A 19710-nucleotide genomic window follows, 5' to 3' on the forward strand; every position below is an offset into this window, starting at 1 on the left:
CAGAATGCTGCTCACACTGCCCTGGAAGGCCACCCGACAGCGTCACCACACCACATCTTCAGTAACTGAGTATTGCAGCATAAGAACACCAGACTGCTAGATGTTGTGTAAAGTCTCCAATAGAAATGGCACACGGTCATGGATAGATTTAGAACGATATCCTTGAAGAAATTCAAAACTCAGATGATCAAGTCCCTGAGCAAGAGAACTTCCAATCTATGTGCTTCTAAGGGTGCATTTCTACATGCAAGACCATCAGTTCTTGCAATGGCTACTGGTTATTAAACAAGATTTCCACTCAGTGTTGCCTCATTTTAGCTACTCTGGTTCAGAAAAGAAAGTAAAGGACAGACACAGGTCATTTCAGTGGTGCTGAAGGACCAGAAAATGAAGATTTTGAAGTACTAAAGGGGAAGAATAGTGCTTGATAATTGCATTAAAATGTAAATGCTTTGGGGATACTCGAGGGAGGCATGAGATGGCATCAACTATGAGGGACTGACAGAGGCGTTTAGGTGAGTGATAGTACAAATGTAACTGCTTTTTACCCAGCCGAGCTCAATTCTGTTTATGCATTTTCACACGTCTCCTGTCTGAAGTGTCCCAAAGACATGGCAGATAAGGACATTGTGAGGCGATCTCCCATATCTTCCAGGCCCTTCATGGCACCTGGTTTTCAGGCTTTTGTTTTGTTTTTTGTTGAACAAGTTTGGATTCTGATACCGCTAGAGGCAAGCAGCTTAGTTTAGTATTTATTCATTAATGTTTGTTTTAGCAACTGGGACGCTAGTCCTTTGGATTAACATCCAAGCTGGTTAGATGCAGCAACTGAGCATGTTGTTAAGTTGCCTGATCCTCTGCAGTCCCATTTCTGAGTTCCAGCCCAGGAAGCATAATTACTAAAGCAACACAGTCAGCACCTACAGGTTAAACACCCACCTCTCAGCTTCCACATGCACACAGGGCTTTAGAAAGTAGCTTTGTTACTGATGCACAAATAAATGCATGCATATTTGTGCCAGTGTTCATGTAGACAAGATTCATAACAAATCCAATAGTTTATCACAACAAAACATTTTTGAGCATGTGTATTGGAAATAGGAACAGACCCAGGTTGGAAACGGATTCGGTGAGAACTGGTTTCGTCTGATGGCTTTTACAGACAGCAACCTCACAGGTAGGGACTTCTAGGTACTCCACGGCTTTTCTGGGTGGTGATGGGGAAGATAAAACAAACATTTTTCCTCTATCTGATCATGTGTAAATGAATGATTCAACTGCTATATCAGTGATAGGATGATTGCTAAATGGCTCTTCTCAACTTCTATCAGTGGCCTGATGAAAGGAATTAACATTGACAGTGATAAGTTGTTTCTTCAGGCATTGAGACTTCATGACAAGAGAGGGTTTTTTTTTTATGGTCAAAAGACATTTTATCAGTTGAATATTGTTCTTCATTAAATGTATTAGAGGCGTCCAAGGATTTGCTTGACATTTAAGCAACTTCTGGATTATCCTTTTGCCTCTCCAGAGTGATGTAGATCACCTCTCTTTGCTGAATGCACAGACTGTAATGCAGATCAATTTGTTCACCATCTTTTCTCTGTCACTTATTCTGTTACATTTATCTCAGTAATTCATTACAGAATGTAAATGTGTTTGCTCAAATATGTCAGGCTTAATGGACATGTTTTAGGATGACGCATGTCAAACTTAATGTATTTACCACATTAATCAGGCTTGTTTCCTTTGCATCTATTTGCATTCCCTGAGAATGAGAAAACATGAATTCGATGGCTGTTTACTTAGTACTCCTGTAAAAACACCCAATGTTTTACCCATAATGGTGGGTAAAACCAAGTCTTTTGTTTTGGGGTGTGCAGTATTTTTTCTTCTCTTACTGGAAGCTTGGTGCAAGCTTATTAAATAAGCACATGAACTGCTATTATTTTCATCAAGTTTTGGAACAGGCCATTGGATAACTTATATAATTAAGTATTATGAGTAGGTACCTCAAATGGCACATTCAGAAATAAAATTTGAAACGTACTTTTCCAGCTCAGGTGTTCATCAGATCTAGATTTCAGAAAGAAACCAAGAGAAAAAAGGTAGATGGCACTGGAGCAAGGATCTTTTGATTAGAAATGGTATGAGTATGGAAACAAAAGGGCAGGCTCTATGTTGTGATCTAGATTTGCGGGGAGTCAGACAGTAGAGCAATACTGGGCATGACACAAGCAGAAAAGAGTGACCACCACTTTTAAATAATGCAGGTGAACATACAGGAGGGGAAAGGTGAGAAAATAACACCATGGCAGTAAATGGGTATATATGCTGGAAAACCGTGCAGAAGAACCAGAAAGAAAAGAGCAGTCAGAGACAAATTTACCTAGGGTATTAGAAAGAATACAGGTCCTTCTCCTCATAGGAATGTCTGCTTATGAAGTGTGCGTTTTTATTATCATATATATAGTTTCATAGTGTGGCTACTGGATGCTGAATAAAACAGTATCAGAATACACAGATAAGGCTATCTTCTTTAGTATTTTGATACCTTAATACAAGTAATTATAATGCTGACATTCCATTTTAAGACAAACCCACATACATCTACACCATGTTATATGTCCTATGTTTGCTATCAGTACCTCTATAAAATTGCTACCAAGTTGCTAGCAACTTTCTGTAAAATTGCCTGTGAAGGACATCCCTGGTTTCTACTGAAAATGTAGTTTTGATCACTTTTCTTTCCTGCATATAAAGCTTAAAGAGGTGGCCTTTAAAACACAACACAACACAACACAACACAACACAACACAACACAACACAACACAACACAACACAACACAACACAACACAACACATAAAATACCAACACCGCTTCCTTTCTGGAACATGAGGCATCCAAGGGATTCAGCCAAATGTTCTCTAAGAGGACAAATCTCCAAAAGTTGCTTAAAAAACAGACCTTCCTTCTTCTGACCGGAATGCCTTTAATTTAAACTGCAAAACCCTTCTACAAAGCTTTTCTTGGAAAGTAGAAAAAATGACAATAAAGCCTTCTATAAGGCAGATGATTATCGAGAACTTTAATGGAATTGAGCGCTGGGCTACAGCAGAGCTACAAAAGAATCCCTTGACCTCAGTGTATGTTTTTGTTCCAGCATAAAGCAGTGAAGTCTACAATGCACTTTTAATGTTGCTTTGATAGTGTGCAAACCCAACCCTCTATCTAGCCAGAGACTTTTCAAAACCCTTTTAAGGGTCTGCAGGCGTTTTCTCTGTATTATAGAAATGCCAGTATCCCATTTAACGTTGGATGTATCAATTTTGAGCAACTGACCTCTAATGAAAAGTTGACAAAAATTAGACCCAAGTCTTTTTTAGAAGTTTCAGAAATTCTGACTACATTTATCTTCATAATCTTTGCCTGGCTCTGAATTTCACCTGAAATACTCCAAACAAACAATGTGAGTCAATGCTACAGTCAGATAATTTCTTTACAAGACTCGTGAATCTTTTCCCTGTGGATTCTAATGTCACAGAATTAACTCGCCATACAAACCCAGCAGGCATCATCCTCTGCTTCCAGTGGAGCAGATATTACCAACAACACTCAAATATATTTTGGATTGCTACTACCAATTTTTGCGCTATCAAGTATTTGCTCTCTAGAGTACCCACAATGCTCACACAAAATGCAGCTCTGCTCAGATTTTTTTTTTTTTTTTTTTTTTAATTTTGACCAGTGATGTCATTCAGAGGACAAAACCCACCTGCAGCGATGTCACAGAATCACAGAATTGTTTTGGTTGGAAGAGACCCTCAGGATCATCAAGTCCATCCATAACCTAACTCTAGCACTAAACCACATCCATAAGAACCTGTTCTAAATGCCTTTTAGACCCCTCCAGGGATGGTGACTCCACCACTGCCCTGGGCAGCCTGTTCCAATGCCTGACAACCCTTTCCAGGAAATTTTTTTTTCCTAATAGCCAATCTAAACCTCCCCTGGTACAACTTGAGGCCATTTTCTCTTGTCCTGTCACTTGCTACTTGGGAGAAGAGACCAACCCCCTCCATGCTACAACCTCCTTTCAGGCAGTTGCAGACAGTGATCAGGTCTCCCCTCAGCTCCTGTTCTCCAGGCTGAACAGCCCCAGTTCCCTCAGCTGCTCCCATCACACTTGTGCTCCAGGCCCCTCACCAGCTTTGTCACCCATGTCCCTGCTGTGAAAACTCAAGAGGCTTCCTGCAGTGCTGATACAAACCTCTGCTGAGGCTCAAAGAGGAAAGACTGAGTGTGCCATTTTCTGAGATATCAACGCTTTGGTGATTTACCAAACCACATGTTTGAAAGCTGAATAATAATAATTTTTTGGATCAGTGACAAACAGTATATGCTTTTTGCTATTAATACACTCAAGCTTCACACAAAACACAATCTTAGCATATATTCACCAGCCTAAACAGGCTGACGAGAAGTCTCTGAGAAGGTTTCAGATCTACTCTTAAATTTATACTCAGGTTTCAAAGAAATGGGGTTTTATTTTTTTTTGTCACAGATATTTCTATGTGTAAATATGTTCATTCACCATAGTAGATTTCCAGTGCTCATTTTATCTTTAGCAATTTCTAATTGAATCAATTAGAATTATTGATTGGGAATTATTTTATTGAACTGGGAGGACTTTTGTCTTCATTACAGATACATATAGTCCTAAAGAGAAAACCAGGCCATGAGCCTTTTAATTTGTGTAGGGACCTGTCCAGGCAAAAATACTTTTGCTCCTTCATGGTGCCTGTATTTTAGTCTTAACAGCTGAATATTATAAGAAACACAACTGTGCTCCCAAGACACAGGTTTACTAGAAGGGAAATTTTCTATTACTGTGTATTCTTGTATACTTTCAATTTAGCAAATCCAAAGAGTCAGCACAATACTTAAATTTGTTCAGCTCAACAACTGACAATAAATTAAAAACATAGCAACTGGCATTTTACACATTTTTTGTTTAACACACCCAGGATCATTTCATTATTAGAAAGTGATGAGCCAGCATTGTCTTACACGATACCAACCTTGAAGATGGTTCAGTTATATGTATCTTGCTTATTAACTAACGGGGCAGAACTGATGTCAATTTAGGTATTTTACAGTGACTACTACAGCAACATGTTTTTCCTATTATTTCTTTACCGTAGTAAAAAGCATCTTCCCTGCTTAATCATAGCCTTTCTAGATCTTCTCTACGTTCAGCTCTATTTTGTTAAGCTCAAAAACAATAGAACAAACTCATTAAAGTACATCTACAAAACCACAGTGAACTTTGTTTTCTTGAAACAACTGCTTCTGATGATGAAGAATGCCATACGAAATTAACTTACAGCCCACTGAAATTGTTCAGATTTCATAGACGTTCCTGTTCTGGAAGAAGCCCCAACACTGTGAAACTGTGTCAGGAAAACAACAGACCAAAAGCCTCCACCAGGACCTGCCCTCTTTGATCAGACTAAGGACCTGGCTTAGAGTTTCAGAGTCTGAAGAAAGGACCTGGCAAGAGTTTCAGTCTTGAAGAAAATCAGCATCTTTCTATGAAAACTTTTGTATCAGAAAAATGTCACAACCTTTGTTAAGGAATTTGGTGAATCTAAGTGAGACCCAGGATAGTTTGCTATCCACAAAGAACAACGTGGACATACAGTAGCAGAAATACCAATGTAAGATAAAACAGCCTGATGAGAGTGGAATAAAGCAGAGTGAGACACTGCGTTAGGAATACTCAGGAAGTGCACTCGGAGCCATGCTGCTCACTCCCCAGGCTCGCGCTTGCCTTTGCTGAAATAAGTAATTAGCGGTACATTCTGCATTAGCACTCACTGTGCTAACGTTAACAAATTTGCTTAGACTTCTATCATTTTTACGGTGCAAATACTACCTATTGCACATAACGTCTCCCATTATCGAAGAGTTTCCTGACACTAACCACTAGACCCTCAGAGCAAACTTCTTGAGTTATTCTACATGGTTTGACAAGGCAGAGCAGGGATAGACGGCAACCTGTGTTGCACCTTTAAGAGAGGGCATTGACTGGGGAAAACACGACAGTTTCCTAACTGGTCCAGGAACAGAGCTAAATGAATGCCAAAGCTGACATTAGCTGAGCAAATAAATAACGAGAATTAAACATGTTTTTTCCCAAGAATTGAGACAGCAATAAAATCCAGTGTAAAATATAATTTTGTACCTATCACATGACTCTGACATGTAGTCCTTGTCATGGTGTCCTCCTCTTCTTCTTGCGGGTTTTCTGTGACTACTTTAGCCTGTACATAGTACGACAACAACAAAAGTGAAGAACATCTGTGACTCTATGCATGTTGCTTCATGACAACTATAAAATATCTTTTCAGAAATAAACCAGAGTAAAGTTACAGGGCAGCTAAGAGTGGAAGTTTATAGCTTCTCTCATTCCACGAACAATATCTGAGGATAACAACTTTAACTTCATTCAAAGTCACAATATGCAGCAGTCAAAAATACCCTTGGAAATGCAATATCTCAAAAGGAAAAATATTTTTCTGCATTAAAAAACCAAAGAATTATGCTCAGGTCTTCTGACCTCTTGCTTGTTTCTCTCAAGAAATACCATGTTTCAGATTCTATGCTAAAAAAACAAGTTTAAAAGCATTTTTTAGCTAAACAGAGAGAAAAACTTAAGAGTGCAGTGTATACTAAGAGCCTCTGTGTTATTCAAGTTATTCAAATCTCCTAGATACTTTGTTTTTCAGATGAAGGCATATTTTTGCTCTGTTCTTCTGCAGTCCTATTTCCAAAGTGTATATATAATCTGAGTATCTTCCTATCAGACAGTGAAAACCCCTTCCATTACATGCCATCAGAGGCCATAATTCAGATCCAGGGACATATTTTCCTGCCATGCTACACAAATCAAACAGGAATGAAGACACTTTCAGGGTGATGAGAGCAGGAAAGCCAGCACTGCAGAAAAAATTACTTTCAGTATCTCAGAGATCTTAAATTATTTGTTAATCACTCTCTGCTGTTTTAAACCACTTACAGCACATTCATGATAATATTAAGTATGTTCTGTAATCTAAACCGGTAGAATTTATCATCATTTGCCTGACGTATCTTTGATCATAGTACATATTCTGCTTGTCTGGCTTACACACGTAGCACTATTGGCCTTTTGTGAGTAGCCTCAGTAAAGAAAGACTCGCTCTCTGTACTTATAAAAGTGCATTTCTAATCTCTTAATCCCAGGGATTTGATTACATTTTTTTTCTTCTGAAATGATGCTCTTCAGGCTATGGAAAACGAAGAAAAGAGGGTGGATCATTTGGCATCGAATTACGGGTAGAACAATTTCTCACATTTGCAGACTGCATGGCGGTCTGTGGCTCACTGCTGATGTGTCATTTCACAATATTAGGATAGATCTCTGGGTATTCCCCAAACACACAGACTGCAGACAGACAGTGCTATACGGAACTCCCGGTGTCTTGATTTCGGTGCCACACTTCCACCTCACAAAGTAAAGCGCATGGCTTTTCTAAATTACACTGGGCTGTAATAAAATCACAAAGATGAAATGAAGCAGTGCGGCACAACAAATGATTGTATCTCACCTTAAGCTCCAGCCAAGGACGTGAAAAAGTATTGGAAAATGTGGAATATCCTTGGTGTGGGCTAAAGGATTATGTATTTCTGTTGGCTGGCCTTTAGAGCAAAGTGCTTTTTTGATGAACACTAACGGGAAGCGCATCCCTCTGAAGGTGAATGCACAAGGCCACCATCAGCGGGACATTGCTTTTTCCATAAATTCAGTGGCAGTCAAGCAATAACATTCTTTGCAAGAACAGAAATCAGAGGTAATTGGTGCATATGTTATGGCATAACAGTGCCCCAAGTCTTTAACTGGCACATCATAAGGGAAGACATCTAATAATCAAAAATTAAATAGGCTTTAAAGGAAAAACTTGCTAGAAAATAAATGCTAAAAAATGCTCTGGCTAGGATTTTAAAAAGCAGAATATATATATATATATATATATATATATATATATATATATATATATATATATATATTATATGCAGCTTTGAAATACTGCAGCTTCTGCACTGAACCCGTATGACAGAATGCACTTTGCATTGTTCAAAAAAGAAAAGACATCTTCCTAGTTTAGGACTTTTCAAAAGATTCATGCTGTTCTCTCCAAAAGCATTCATTTTGTCTTTTTACAAGCAAAAAAAAAAGGCACAACAGGCCATTCTAGCGCATGCGACTGTTTTCAGTCACAGATATCTCCCAGTCCTTTGCAATCTGCTTCAAAGTAAACAGACACCAAAGAATAACTGGAAGTGATAGTAATAAGATGCATGAACTTTGAATTTAAAGACTTTCCATTGGTTTTCTTGTAGAAGTTTGGAGGACAAGATGAAATATCGCATACTGTGGAATCTCAAGGTATATCTCTTTCGTAAGTTAGCATTAAGAACTGTAAATATGTTTTTATCTCATTATGCTAGATGTCCTCTGTCTTTTGGCACTAGATATTTCTTTCAGGAATTAAATGCCACAAATAACACAATATGAAACTCAAAAAGATGAAGCACATAATGTAACTCAATTTTCAAAAACAATACAAAAATATTTTGACTCCCAGCAAACAAAAGACTATATGGTATAGGATAGGTAATGCTTTTTCCCCAAGACTGACATGTCTGTTAAAACTAAATAGTATAATTACTATTTCTCCATTATTTATGTATATGAAGGACAATCTTTTTAGTTCTCTGGTAAAACTAAGTGTGTTTCTTGAAGCTATACTTGAAGTCCTAAATGACTATTATTTCTGCATTTAGAAAGACTTCACAAAACAACAGACAAAAAGCACAGGAAATTATTGCAGCATTAGAAAATAATACGTTAGGAAGAAATCGTAGAAGCAATGTGTAGAGTTTTTTGTACTTCTGTAGAGTGAAGATATACCCTAAGCTGTCAGGACCATATTAAATGGGGCATAGTTAAACTGAGTGGCTCTGATAAGGGGCTCTGCTTTGCTATCAAAGTTCTAGATCAGTTGGATTGAATTTCCTGCATATTGCACATTTCCAGACTTCCATTCTCTCTCTTTCCTTTCAGTGACACTACAAGGACAGCCTTAGATATGCTTATAATTTGTGGTTTTATAATGCAGGAGACATCTACATTTTCAAAGAAGAGATGATACTACAGGAGTCAGGAGGAAAAAGTTTTCCAATACATTCATTCTGCATATGTTCCCCATAAGTTTTAAAAAATGACCTTGCAGATGTTCTTAGGAAAGACATCTGCATTAAAGTAAAACACATATTTGCCTGAAGCTGAAGCCATGTATGGGATACTTCAACTGTATGCATTCTAAACGTCAGTACTAAGCTCAGAGTTTTTCCAGTTCTCATTATGAAGCTTTTTGAAAGTTGTCTTACCCTTGAAAATAATCCCCAAGAATTTGTATTTCAAATACTTTCAGATTAAATAGTTGCATGTGCTGTACTTCAAGAACTCAGTTTTGTCAAAAGTAATAGCCTCAGCTTAATGTTCGGTATTTTATTTGGCACAAGTTTTAAGACTATTTGTGAGAATTGTGATTAATGTTAATATTCATCATAATAATATGGTCAAGACAGGTGTTAGGCATGAGAAAAGAATGCTCATCGAGTTAAATCATCTCTGCTCTCCTGGTGCTTCAACTTCAAAACATCATGGCAAAGGCCCTTTCCAGGCAAGAATTTGCTCACTAAATTCTAAGGTTAATTATTAGAAGCTTCACAAGGAAGGGCATCCATCCAGTCTGACTTTAGGCTACAGTCCTGGACTCTGTGTGGGCTGCAGAAACATGAGCCACTCCTATAACCTTTCAAGAACCAGAATATAGCAGCTAACAGAAAATAAAATGTTTTTTCTTCTAAATTGTGACATTCCTACTCTGTGGGTAAATTAAAGTATCAGCTACAGGTAGTACCTTATTGAAGTGTAAAACTATCTACAGGGCATTAACAGGGATTTTGGTGGTACAATGAAATACGTGGGCCAAATGTATGTTCTTCCTTTTGAAAGGCTTCCTCCTAAGTGATAAATATTCCCAAATGAGGTCAAATACTTCGCCTTTTCCCCACCAGCAGTGCACATGTAAGGCTTAATGGTTTCTATAATGTTTGGAGGAATGTTCAACACTAGCATGCAATTTTCAAGAAGAGGGGAAAAAATGAGAAAAAGATAAGAAAATGTTCCTATTATTTCACTCTACTACAGTACGATTATAGCATCATTGTGCATATATCTCCACTGGAACTGAATTGCCAGCAGAAGCAGTAGTATCTTCATGCCTAGCTGTATAATCTGGCCTATAGTCAAGCTGCCAACTTTTGTATTAATTCACAATTCTCTAGCTACACAAAGTGTTTCTATCAAGTATAAACAGTTATTATCCTGTTTGTCTGTACTGGCAATAAGGAACACATCCGGAAGTTAAAAAGAAGGTAATAACATTTTTCTGTACTAAAGCACTTACCAGGGTCTGATTCTGCATTTCCATATCAGCTTTTGTGTTGCTGTTTTTCTTGTGGTTTCCTTGAGAGCTGATAGAGTTGCCGTGAAGAGAGGAGCCCTGGGAGCTGCCCTTCGACACACTCCTGTAGGAAACATTATTTGATCCACTTTCTGTCTGCTGAGCTGCTTTCTTATCAACTCTGCAGGTAGAGAGTGATTCCTCTGATAAATTACATTGCCCTTCTTCAATCACTCTACTTTTCCATTCCTTTAATGTTTAAAGTAACCTCTCTGTATCTTTCTGTCTCTAGACCTTTGAGTGATAAATGTTTCTAACTAGCCTTGATCAAATCTGTCACTTGCAATTTCAGGTAGTATATCAATTTAGTCTTTCACATATAATGATTTATATTATATCTGGGACTGCTGTGGGGCAAATGTGAAAACACAGTATAGCAATTGCTAAGTTCTTCTGTGACCAAAGGTTGCAGTAGCCAGAAATGTAATTAATTCTGACTGGTTAACAAATATATGTTCGCTGGTTACGATACATGAAGATGGAATACAATAAAACATGTACCTAATTATCCTTCAGCTTTACACGCCATCTGCCTAGATTCTTGATTCTGGAACCATCTGAATTCCTATCAACTTGGATATAACTTGCCATTCTTTATTTCAAAGACCATTGGTTGGTTGACAAAGTAACATGAACAAAACTATCACCTCATTATTAATGTTTTTTCCTATAGAGACTAAAGTCCTGATAACGTACCTAATGATCATTACTATGCATTCCCTGTCTAAAAGGAACATATATTGAACACGGCATCTGAGCCACTGTAAAGCTACAGTATGCACAAACATATCTCAAATGGTGTTCCAGAGTTTTACCTGTTTAAAAGCTCTTTCATAAAACTGTCTTTTGGTGAGTATGTCGCTGTGGTGGAACCTTTGACTTGTTCACATTCAATCTCACCAGGCATGTCTTGTGAAGGTTTCATCATTTTGCTCTCCATGACATCAGCTAAAATGTCACCATTGTCTGTTTTCCTGTTAATTTCATTTTCAATTTCACAGTGTTGGTCGGTTTTCTTTCTTTCTTTTCTTCTTTCTAATTTTGCCTGCTTAATTCCAAATCCTGAAACTTTTGCATCTTTTTTTTCTACCTTTGTTTTAGGAACATCAGTTTTCCTGCTACTCAGTGCTGGGAGCTTACTCTTTCGAAAGCCAAACCAACTCGCTATAGAGGGCCCAGTCTTTTGTTTACCCTCCACAGTGGGAGACTTGGCTTGTCCCTGGCCCTTTTGCACATTTTCTTGGATGCACAGCATGACTTTCTCCTCTATTGAAGGTTGTAGAGCCGGTGAACTCAGAACATGAGTAACCTTCTCAGAGGCTTCTGCTAACTTTAAAGACATTTGCTGCCTTCGTGACTTTGTTGCTTCTAGTTTATGAGGACACTTTATTCCATCCGAGCTTTGAAATGCTGAAATTTGTTTGGAAGATACAGTTGCTGACCCTTGTAACTCCAATTCTGCTGGCAGAACGCTTTTTTTACTTAGAGCTTCGTGTTTAATACTTTCAGTGCTTTTCTCACTCTGGACAGATAGACTATGTGCATCTTTCTGAGAAAATGGTTTGCTTCCATCACATTTTGAAGTGCTGTGAAAGACGTCTACTTTTGGAGATGATCTGAAGGGCAGTTTGCTTGGGCTTCCATGCTGGCTATTGTAACTATTTGTATTTCCAAGAGAACTTTGTCTAGAATAAGAATTTTCTGTGGTTTTAGGAGTATGGGAAAGAGCCTCTGGTGTCACTGATGCCGCAGGAATGGCCTTGATTTGTAGTCCTTCTACAGCTGAGTTCTGCCTTGTTAGAGAATTTCCTCTGTCAGAAGTGTTTGTAATAATCTGTGTTCGTACTTTTGCGAGACCTTCTGTCACAGGGGCAGATGGCTTTTCCCCCATATGAATGCTAAAACTCTGACTACGAGCCTTTGCTCCGTTCATGCCCAGAGCTGGCTTCAAGTGCGACTTGTTGCTGGAAGAAACAGATCTCTTAACTAATTTGTTTTCTAATCCATCTACTCTGTCTACCACCAAGTTGCAGTTTTCATGTGAATGAGGTGATGCTGTATCCATGCTAAGTCCCACAGTAAAATTATTTTTCGCTTCGGTATCAGACATAGAGTCTTTTAATTCAGCATCCGTTGCACCTCTGGTGGTTACACTTACAGAATCATTTTGCTTGTACTTACTTGAACTCACGTTACTTTTGGAAGCGGCGTTTATACTGTCTTTTTCCTGCTTCCCTGGTACAGTAGAGCTCTTTCGGAGAAGTTGGGGAGATTTGACAAATAATTTCAGGCCCACGGGGAGACGGGTTTTCATTCCTTTCTCATTAGAGTTTTGGGTAGCATGTGCAGTGTCACCACCATGAAACAGTGTTGACAACGGGGAATTGTTTACCTGAGATAGTAAAGGCTCACTTGTGCTTGTTGTATGACACTGAGGAGTTGCAGGGAGAACGTTTGGCATCTTTTGTGGCTGATCCATCCCACTGTCACTGCAAATATCTTTTTTGTTGGAATATATATCTTGTGAAGAAGTTGTTTCCAATGATGCACAACCTAGAGAGAAGGACCTGGCTGTTTTAAAATCTGAGTTGGAAAATTCACGATTCCTGTGGAGACCGAGCTGATTAGGGTTTTTTGGGCAGACTTGCTTTGTGGAAACTTTGGAAAGTCCTTGGGGTTGCTGAGATACGCATTTATTTTGCATAATTGCTTCTGCATTTTCTTGAAGGTAAGATAATTCAATTTTGGCCCCAGAAGATACATTTTTTGCTTGCATTTCATGACTAGATTGATTATGAAAGCCAGAGTTCACAGTTCCTTTTAATGGTGATGATTTCAGTATGTTTTTTGCTGTTTCACTGGGACCAGTTCCTCCTGACTTTACCACTACAGGTGGTGAATGAGCATAATTAGGCCGAATCAACAGGGATGTTGACCTGCCTGGAGGAAGGGGTGGGGATGGTGATCGGGCTTGTACAGTTGCTAAATCACAATGAAAGTCTCTGGTTGGAGGTTCCCCACAGTCACTGGGCTCTATAAGGTGCTGAGGCAATAGTGGTGACGCTGGACTCTGACTCTTTGGATACTTTGACCCATCGCCTCTGCCTGGACGTTTCAAGCCAGGCAGGGGATGGGCAGGGGGCTTTGGAACCTGCAAGTCAACTTTTGAGTCAAAATTACGAGGTGGACTTTGTGCCTTTTTGAATCTTGAAAGTTTTACAGGTGGCAGAGCAGGTGATTTTTCAAGGGTTGCAGAGCCCACTGACTGGGCTACCGGTGTCTCCTCACTCTCTGTCATCGCAGTTTTTTGGGGAGAAAATTTACCTCTGCTGGGTATTTTAGTCATGTTTGGCTTTTGATTGATTCCTGCATGCACAGTGGAGCTTGAATTGGCCTTGTATGATACATCATACACTGGCCTCACTAGTTTTTGTCGTGGAGTATTTTGCAGTGTCACTCTTGCACAGTGTGAAGATTCACTGGAGGTCACGGGGACAACTGTATTGTTATTCCCTGGCTTATCTTCAAGAGTCTTTTTCTCGGTTTCATCTTCAGGTCTTTCTAAAGCAGTGTGGTTTCTAGCACTGGTTCCTGTCTGCAAATCAGTTATTCCCTGAGGTATAAGTTCAGTATATTCTGCACTGGACCTAGTTTGTGGCTGCTTGATTGAGATTTCATTTCTTGTTACAGTGACAACTCCAGTTTGATGTGAGCTGAATTCGATAGGCTCACCATCCTCAGCATCAAATATTATGGTAATGCACTCTTCAGAAGAGGTCTTTTTTATAACCTTTTGTTGTTTAATGAAATTACATGTCTTTGGCCCCATGTCTGAGTGAGCAGATATCTGGTTTTCCTCTTTGTCAGTAGATACAAACTGAGAATTCTCCACAACCTGAAGCACATCAGAGGTCTTTGTGTACTTCTCAGTAAAAGGAGTTGCTAATAAATCTGATGGACTTTTCTCATCACTGCTTTCTATATGCAATTCATCCAACACTTCATTGTCATCTGTATCTGAAAGCTGAAAATTAAGGTCCTTCCAGCCTATACCAGCATGGCTTTGATTTAACTGTAACTCAGGCAGCTTTGCTCTGGTGCGTGACTTTGCTTCTGCCTGAAATCCACTGACAAAACTAGTCAATTTTTCAGGTCTTTCCTTTGAATTAAAATATGAACTTCTTTCTGGCAAATGTTTCCTATTAGGATCCCAGTCAAAGAGACTGTCAGAAACACTGTGAGTTAATTTGTTACAATAGGCCCTGCAGTCTTTGCTTGGAACCTCCGGCAGCAACAGTAAGGATGAAGAGTCATCATCTGCATCATCATGCAAATCTGAATCGTAGGAGAAAGTTTTGCTATGTTCAATGCAAATACTTCCTATTTCCATTGGCTTACAATGAGTCTGTTCGTTATGGCTGCCACATTTAACTCCAGGGGAATATATTCCTTCATTAGAGTTCATGCAATCTTTGTAACCCCATTTTGATATTACTGAAGGTGATTCAAGTAATATTTTTTGCTTCTGTAATTTCTTCAGCCCTTCTAAGATATGGTTTTCCTTGATACGAGTTGGAGGTAGATCATCTGCAGGACTTGAGAGGTTGCTTGGGAGTGAAGAACCAATGCTTATTCTTTTATCCCAGCTCACGGATGACTGTTAAAACAGAATAAAACTCACATATTACTCACAAGTGCTGTTAATAAAGTGTGCTACCATTTTAGTAAAGAGATTTATGAGTTGCATAGGGCATTACATTTCATCCATTGCTATTAATAGCAATGTTCTTTTTTAATAAAGGATTTCATAGTGATGTGACGCCTGCAGCGCATTTAAAACCTGTAGGAAGAACAATATGAATGGAAGGATTAAGATAAAGAAGAAGAACAATTTGGACTGTGAAAGAGAGAATAAATGTCAGAGTAAATGAGGAAACTGTAAGTAAATTGGAATTATAAAAGAATTGTTAAAAAAAATTGAAAGGGGGGAGAGAGAGGGGAGAGACGTTGGGGAAAAAACTGACTGAGTTTAGTGACAACTGTTTTAAGTACAAAAGAGAGGAGAAAGTGAAAAAAAATCTGAAATAGACAGCTTTTCAATTAATCTTGTTTCAGATGAACTTAAACTAATACAGGAAGAAAATTCATTTGATTTACCCTTTTGCTGCATGTCTTCCCATCATTCCAAGTGTAGGAGGAACCACTGGAATACTCGCTGCAAGCGCTTGAGAGGGAGATTTCACTGCTACTGCAGCTGCTGCGGGGATACAGGCGGCTCGGACCCGTCACATTTAGTTGACTCTGGCATTTCAAGACAGGTATACAGGATTTCACATTCTGCTGGCATTCCTAAAATATTAGAAAAAACAGAAATATATTATGGCTGGAAAAAGATCCTTTAAATTCCCCTTATTTAAGAAGGACAAAGACGAGGCAAGTAAGCTACTTACACCTTTCTATTATGCCATTAGTATATGATGAATTTAATACAGAGAACCAAAGTAAAAATTGGTGACATTTTCATTTGTTGGGGGAAAGCCCCACAACCCTCCATATTTTCTTCTTTATTCTCAAACCTCTATTCTGCTCTTCTTTTGCTGAATATTATTCTGAGTCTATTTGAATTATCCTTTCTACATAAGCAGGGTGCTCCAGTAAGATAGAGAAAACAAAGTTATAAGAATACAAGTGCACCTTGACAACTGCATTATAGCCCTACAATGTAACAGATGAGGCTGTACACCCTGGACAAGGTAAATTAATTTAGTATCCCAACCAGAATGTCCACTGAGAATGAAATCTCTCCATTACAGTCTAATTTTGGTTTCCTATCTAGTTCAAAGCTTTGTCTAAGAAACTCTCTGACGTAGGACAATCCATCTTTGTGTCGCTCGCAGACAGCTGAAGCCTCTTGCTTATGCAATTTATTGACACTTTATGGCTGCCTTTAGTACTTGTGTAGTTATCGCCCCTCTCCAAATGCAATTTCAGCTGACTGTGACTAAGTGCCAGCTTTGAGGAAGAGAGTAATGAAGAGCAGATAGCACTTTAGGTAAAATATTAAACCTCTGTAGGAGTATCTAGGATGCCTTTAATTTGTTTTCAAACTAATACTCTTGTGCTTAACAGTGTTAGCGCTTCTTTAATGTTAAGTGCCTGCACCATTCTGTTATGCTATTCTCCTGTTTCCTTACAGAACCAGATATCTTTTTAATTATCAGGAGCACCAGAGTGACATGTCTCTGCTTCATAAAACTTTGCTTTGGATTACATTAAGGCAGAATATAATTGTGCAAGCTCAAACAGTACTTATTGATTTTTGTAAGTAGATATAGCCCAAATTAATTTTACTTGGATCAAAATTTTACCTTTATATTCAGGAAGACATAAAATATCTTAAGTTACAGAATTCACAAAACAATTACCAAAACTGTATATGCAGTGGCCACAGCATCTTCAAGCAAATCTCTGGAAAAATGCTCATTTTATAGGTACTTCTCATACACTAACATGTTTGTTGGACTTCTGCTAATTTCTTCCATTTATTCCCCCATGTCCTCCCATTTATTACTGCTAGGGTTGAACCTTTTTTAGTTAAATGGGAGAGAGTGGAATTTTTACTGCTAAGGAGTTCATCAGTACAGCTCTTCATTGCTCAACTGACATAATAATGTTCTGTTTTTGACAAACGTAACTACAGGGCAAATCATTATTCTCTGTCACAGGCAACACCTATGAATGGGAAAATCATTTAGAGGTAGCAAGAGCACATTTCACCTCTGGGAGTTATTGGTTCATGTTCTCCTAGGAAGTTAAATGGATGCAGGAGGAACAGCCTTTAAATCCACTGGCTCTGGGAAGAATACATCTTTCAGCATCAGAGGCAGGCCGATGCCTGTGTTTTTGGCTCTGAAACAGACTTCCTTGCTTTGTTGAGACAAATTACTCTTATTTCTGACATGGTGGTTCCCGTGGGAGACCCTCTCTCATCAGCTGCCTCAGCTATTGACAGCGTCAGTCCCTGTAAGGTCAACTGTATAGAGGCCAATGGCAGCGTCTGCTTGTTCTGGCTCTTTCGTTGTCTTTCAACTGTGGCATTGGGAAAACATGTCATGTCAAATTTCTGCCCTTTACACTAGGCTCGTCCCAGTCATCACAGTGTTTGAGGGCAGGATGCCTGTAATCTCCTGCAGGAGAAAAGTGGAGATCACAGCACACTGACAAGTGCTGCCTTCCCTGCCTGTCACCTTCCACCCCAGCCCCGCACTTGGTTTCCTTCGCACCTAAATAGAGAAGAACGTCCTTGGTCCTACAGCTTTAGCAATAGGAAAAATGAAGTTACCTAAGCAAAGCAAAAGAACAGTATATTACTGTAATTTATTGTTTAAGAGATGAGGAAATGTGAAAAGGTTATGCTGCCATTACAGATTCTGAAGTAGGATATTGACTGAATTTCTAGATTGCATTCAGATCAGTAGAGTGAAATTTTCTCCTGCAATTTGCCTTTAGTCTCTAAATTATCCAAGAAAGTACTTTGAACAGAATGTTTAGGATGCACTAATTAAACATATTTAACTTACATATGGTTCTATTAACTGACATGGTGAAATTTTGTTTTCCTGTAATCATGACTCTTAAGTCATTACCTTTAACGAAATTAGAGTAAAAGGCCTGAATGTAGTATTACAATTTGAATACACAATTTTTGCTAGAAATCACAGAAAATCGAATCATACTATTAAAGACACAAAACTCTACATTAGAAAAACTTAACCTGAAGGCTTAATTACATACAATGCAAAGGGTTGTCAGCATTTTTGTGAACCTTTGAAACAATGCCTTTTTAGTGAAGTATGTATTACAGGGGAGATGACATTTTTGTTGACACTACTATACTTCAAGATCAAAGCCATACACAGGTTCAATGTTCTGTTCTTATCCTCTTTGTTTCCCTCTATCTTTATGTGACTCTTGTTTTTCAAGCTACTTTTCTCTTTGACAATGAGACATGAAAGCCACGCTGGCTAGCGTTTTGCCAAATAAGCACAAAGCTAACCCCATCTGGAAAAAAAAATGCAGATCCCATGAATTTTTAAAAGTTCATACATAATATATCATAAAAGTAGGATGAATAATACGGTGTATGGGCTTTAATAAAAAGCTCCTTGACCATTTCTCAGAGATTCTGAGATGTAATCAATACCCAAAAAGGTATCTTGGGGACATTGCTAAGATTTACGCTTTTTTGCACAGAGTGACACTATCTGCTTACTATATCAACTAAGGACACAATATTGAATTTCAGAGAACAGAAGGAAGAAGTATTGTTATCTGCCTCAACAGTGCTTCAATTCAGAGATCAGGTTCATGGCTCATCCCTGATATCAGAGGCGAAAAGGAGGGTTCCAGAGGAGGGGTACAAGGACAGCACAAACACTCACGTGCATCTGAGCATCGGCAGCTCGAGATTGCATCAAGCTTCTGTTCCGTTCCACTTCTGAAAGCAGCTCCCCAGATGAGAGGTCCAAGATGCGTGAATGGAGTTTCTGGGGGGGCAGAAGGGAATGAGTCATAAGCATTTGTCAAATATGCAGCAGATCGGCATTTTCAAAATTCCGAACTCTGCTGTTAAATTTCAAGGGAAATGAAGACCCCACAGGTAAAAGAGGAATTGTTTTAATTTGAAATGTTGCTGTTTGTGCTTACTTTGTCCCAGATTTCCTGTCTGCAGAACAGATCATTCTTCATCCCAAACAAACTCTACTTTTTCTTCTAGTCACTATTTTGCAACTTATCATTACTTCACATGCAACAATGACAAATGAACATGAGTCCCACCATCATCCACAGAGTTTGTCGGGTTTCAGGAAAAAAGCATAAAAATGAACTACAAAATTAACATTTATAAATCAATCAACATGTTAATGTTGTTTTATTTACGAGCTGTTACACCTTGAGTGAATGATTGCAAAAGTGACCCTATTTTTAAACAGCATCGATCTGCTGAAGGCCTCCTTTGCACACATTTTAACTCAAAGTCATTAATGTCATCTGTTAGGAACAATTAATGTG

General features: G+C 38.6%; 1 protein-coding gene across 1 annotated transcript in view; it reads right to left on the reverse strand.

Moving 5' to 3' along the window:
• NCKAP5 (NCK associated protein 5) overlaps positions 1-19710 on the reverse strand; it is a gene marked incomplete at its 5' end in the record, with an annotated part of 361561 nt that overhangs the window by 45176 nt on the left and 296675 nt on the right. The window contains 5 exons of the mRNA XM_082054889.1: positions 6249-6327; positions 10582-10759; positions 11454-15295; positions 15796-15987; positions 19080-19184. Coding sequence (XP_081911015.1) covers positions 6249-6327; positions 10582-10759; positions 11454-15295; positions 15796-15987; positions 19080-19184 — 4396 coding nt within the window. The remainder of the gene's footprint in view (positions 1-6248; positions 6328-10581; positions 10760-11453; positions 15296-15795; positions 15988-19079; positions 19185-19710) is intronic.

This window comes from Streptopelia decaocto (genome assembly GCF_964273445.1).
Source record: "Streptopelia decaocto genome assembly, chromosome: 6".
Taxonomy (NCBI): domain Eukaryota; kingdom Metazoa; phylum Chordata; class Aves; order Columbiformes; family Columbidae; genus Streptopelia; species Streptopelia decaocto.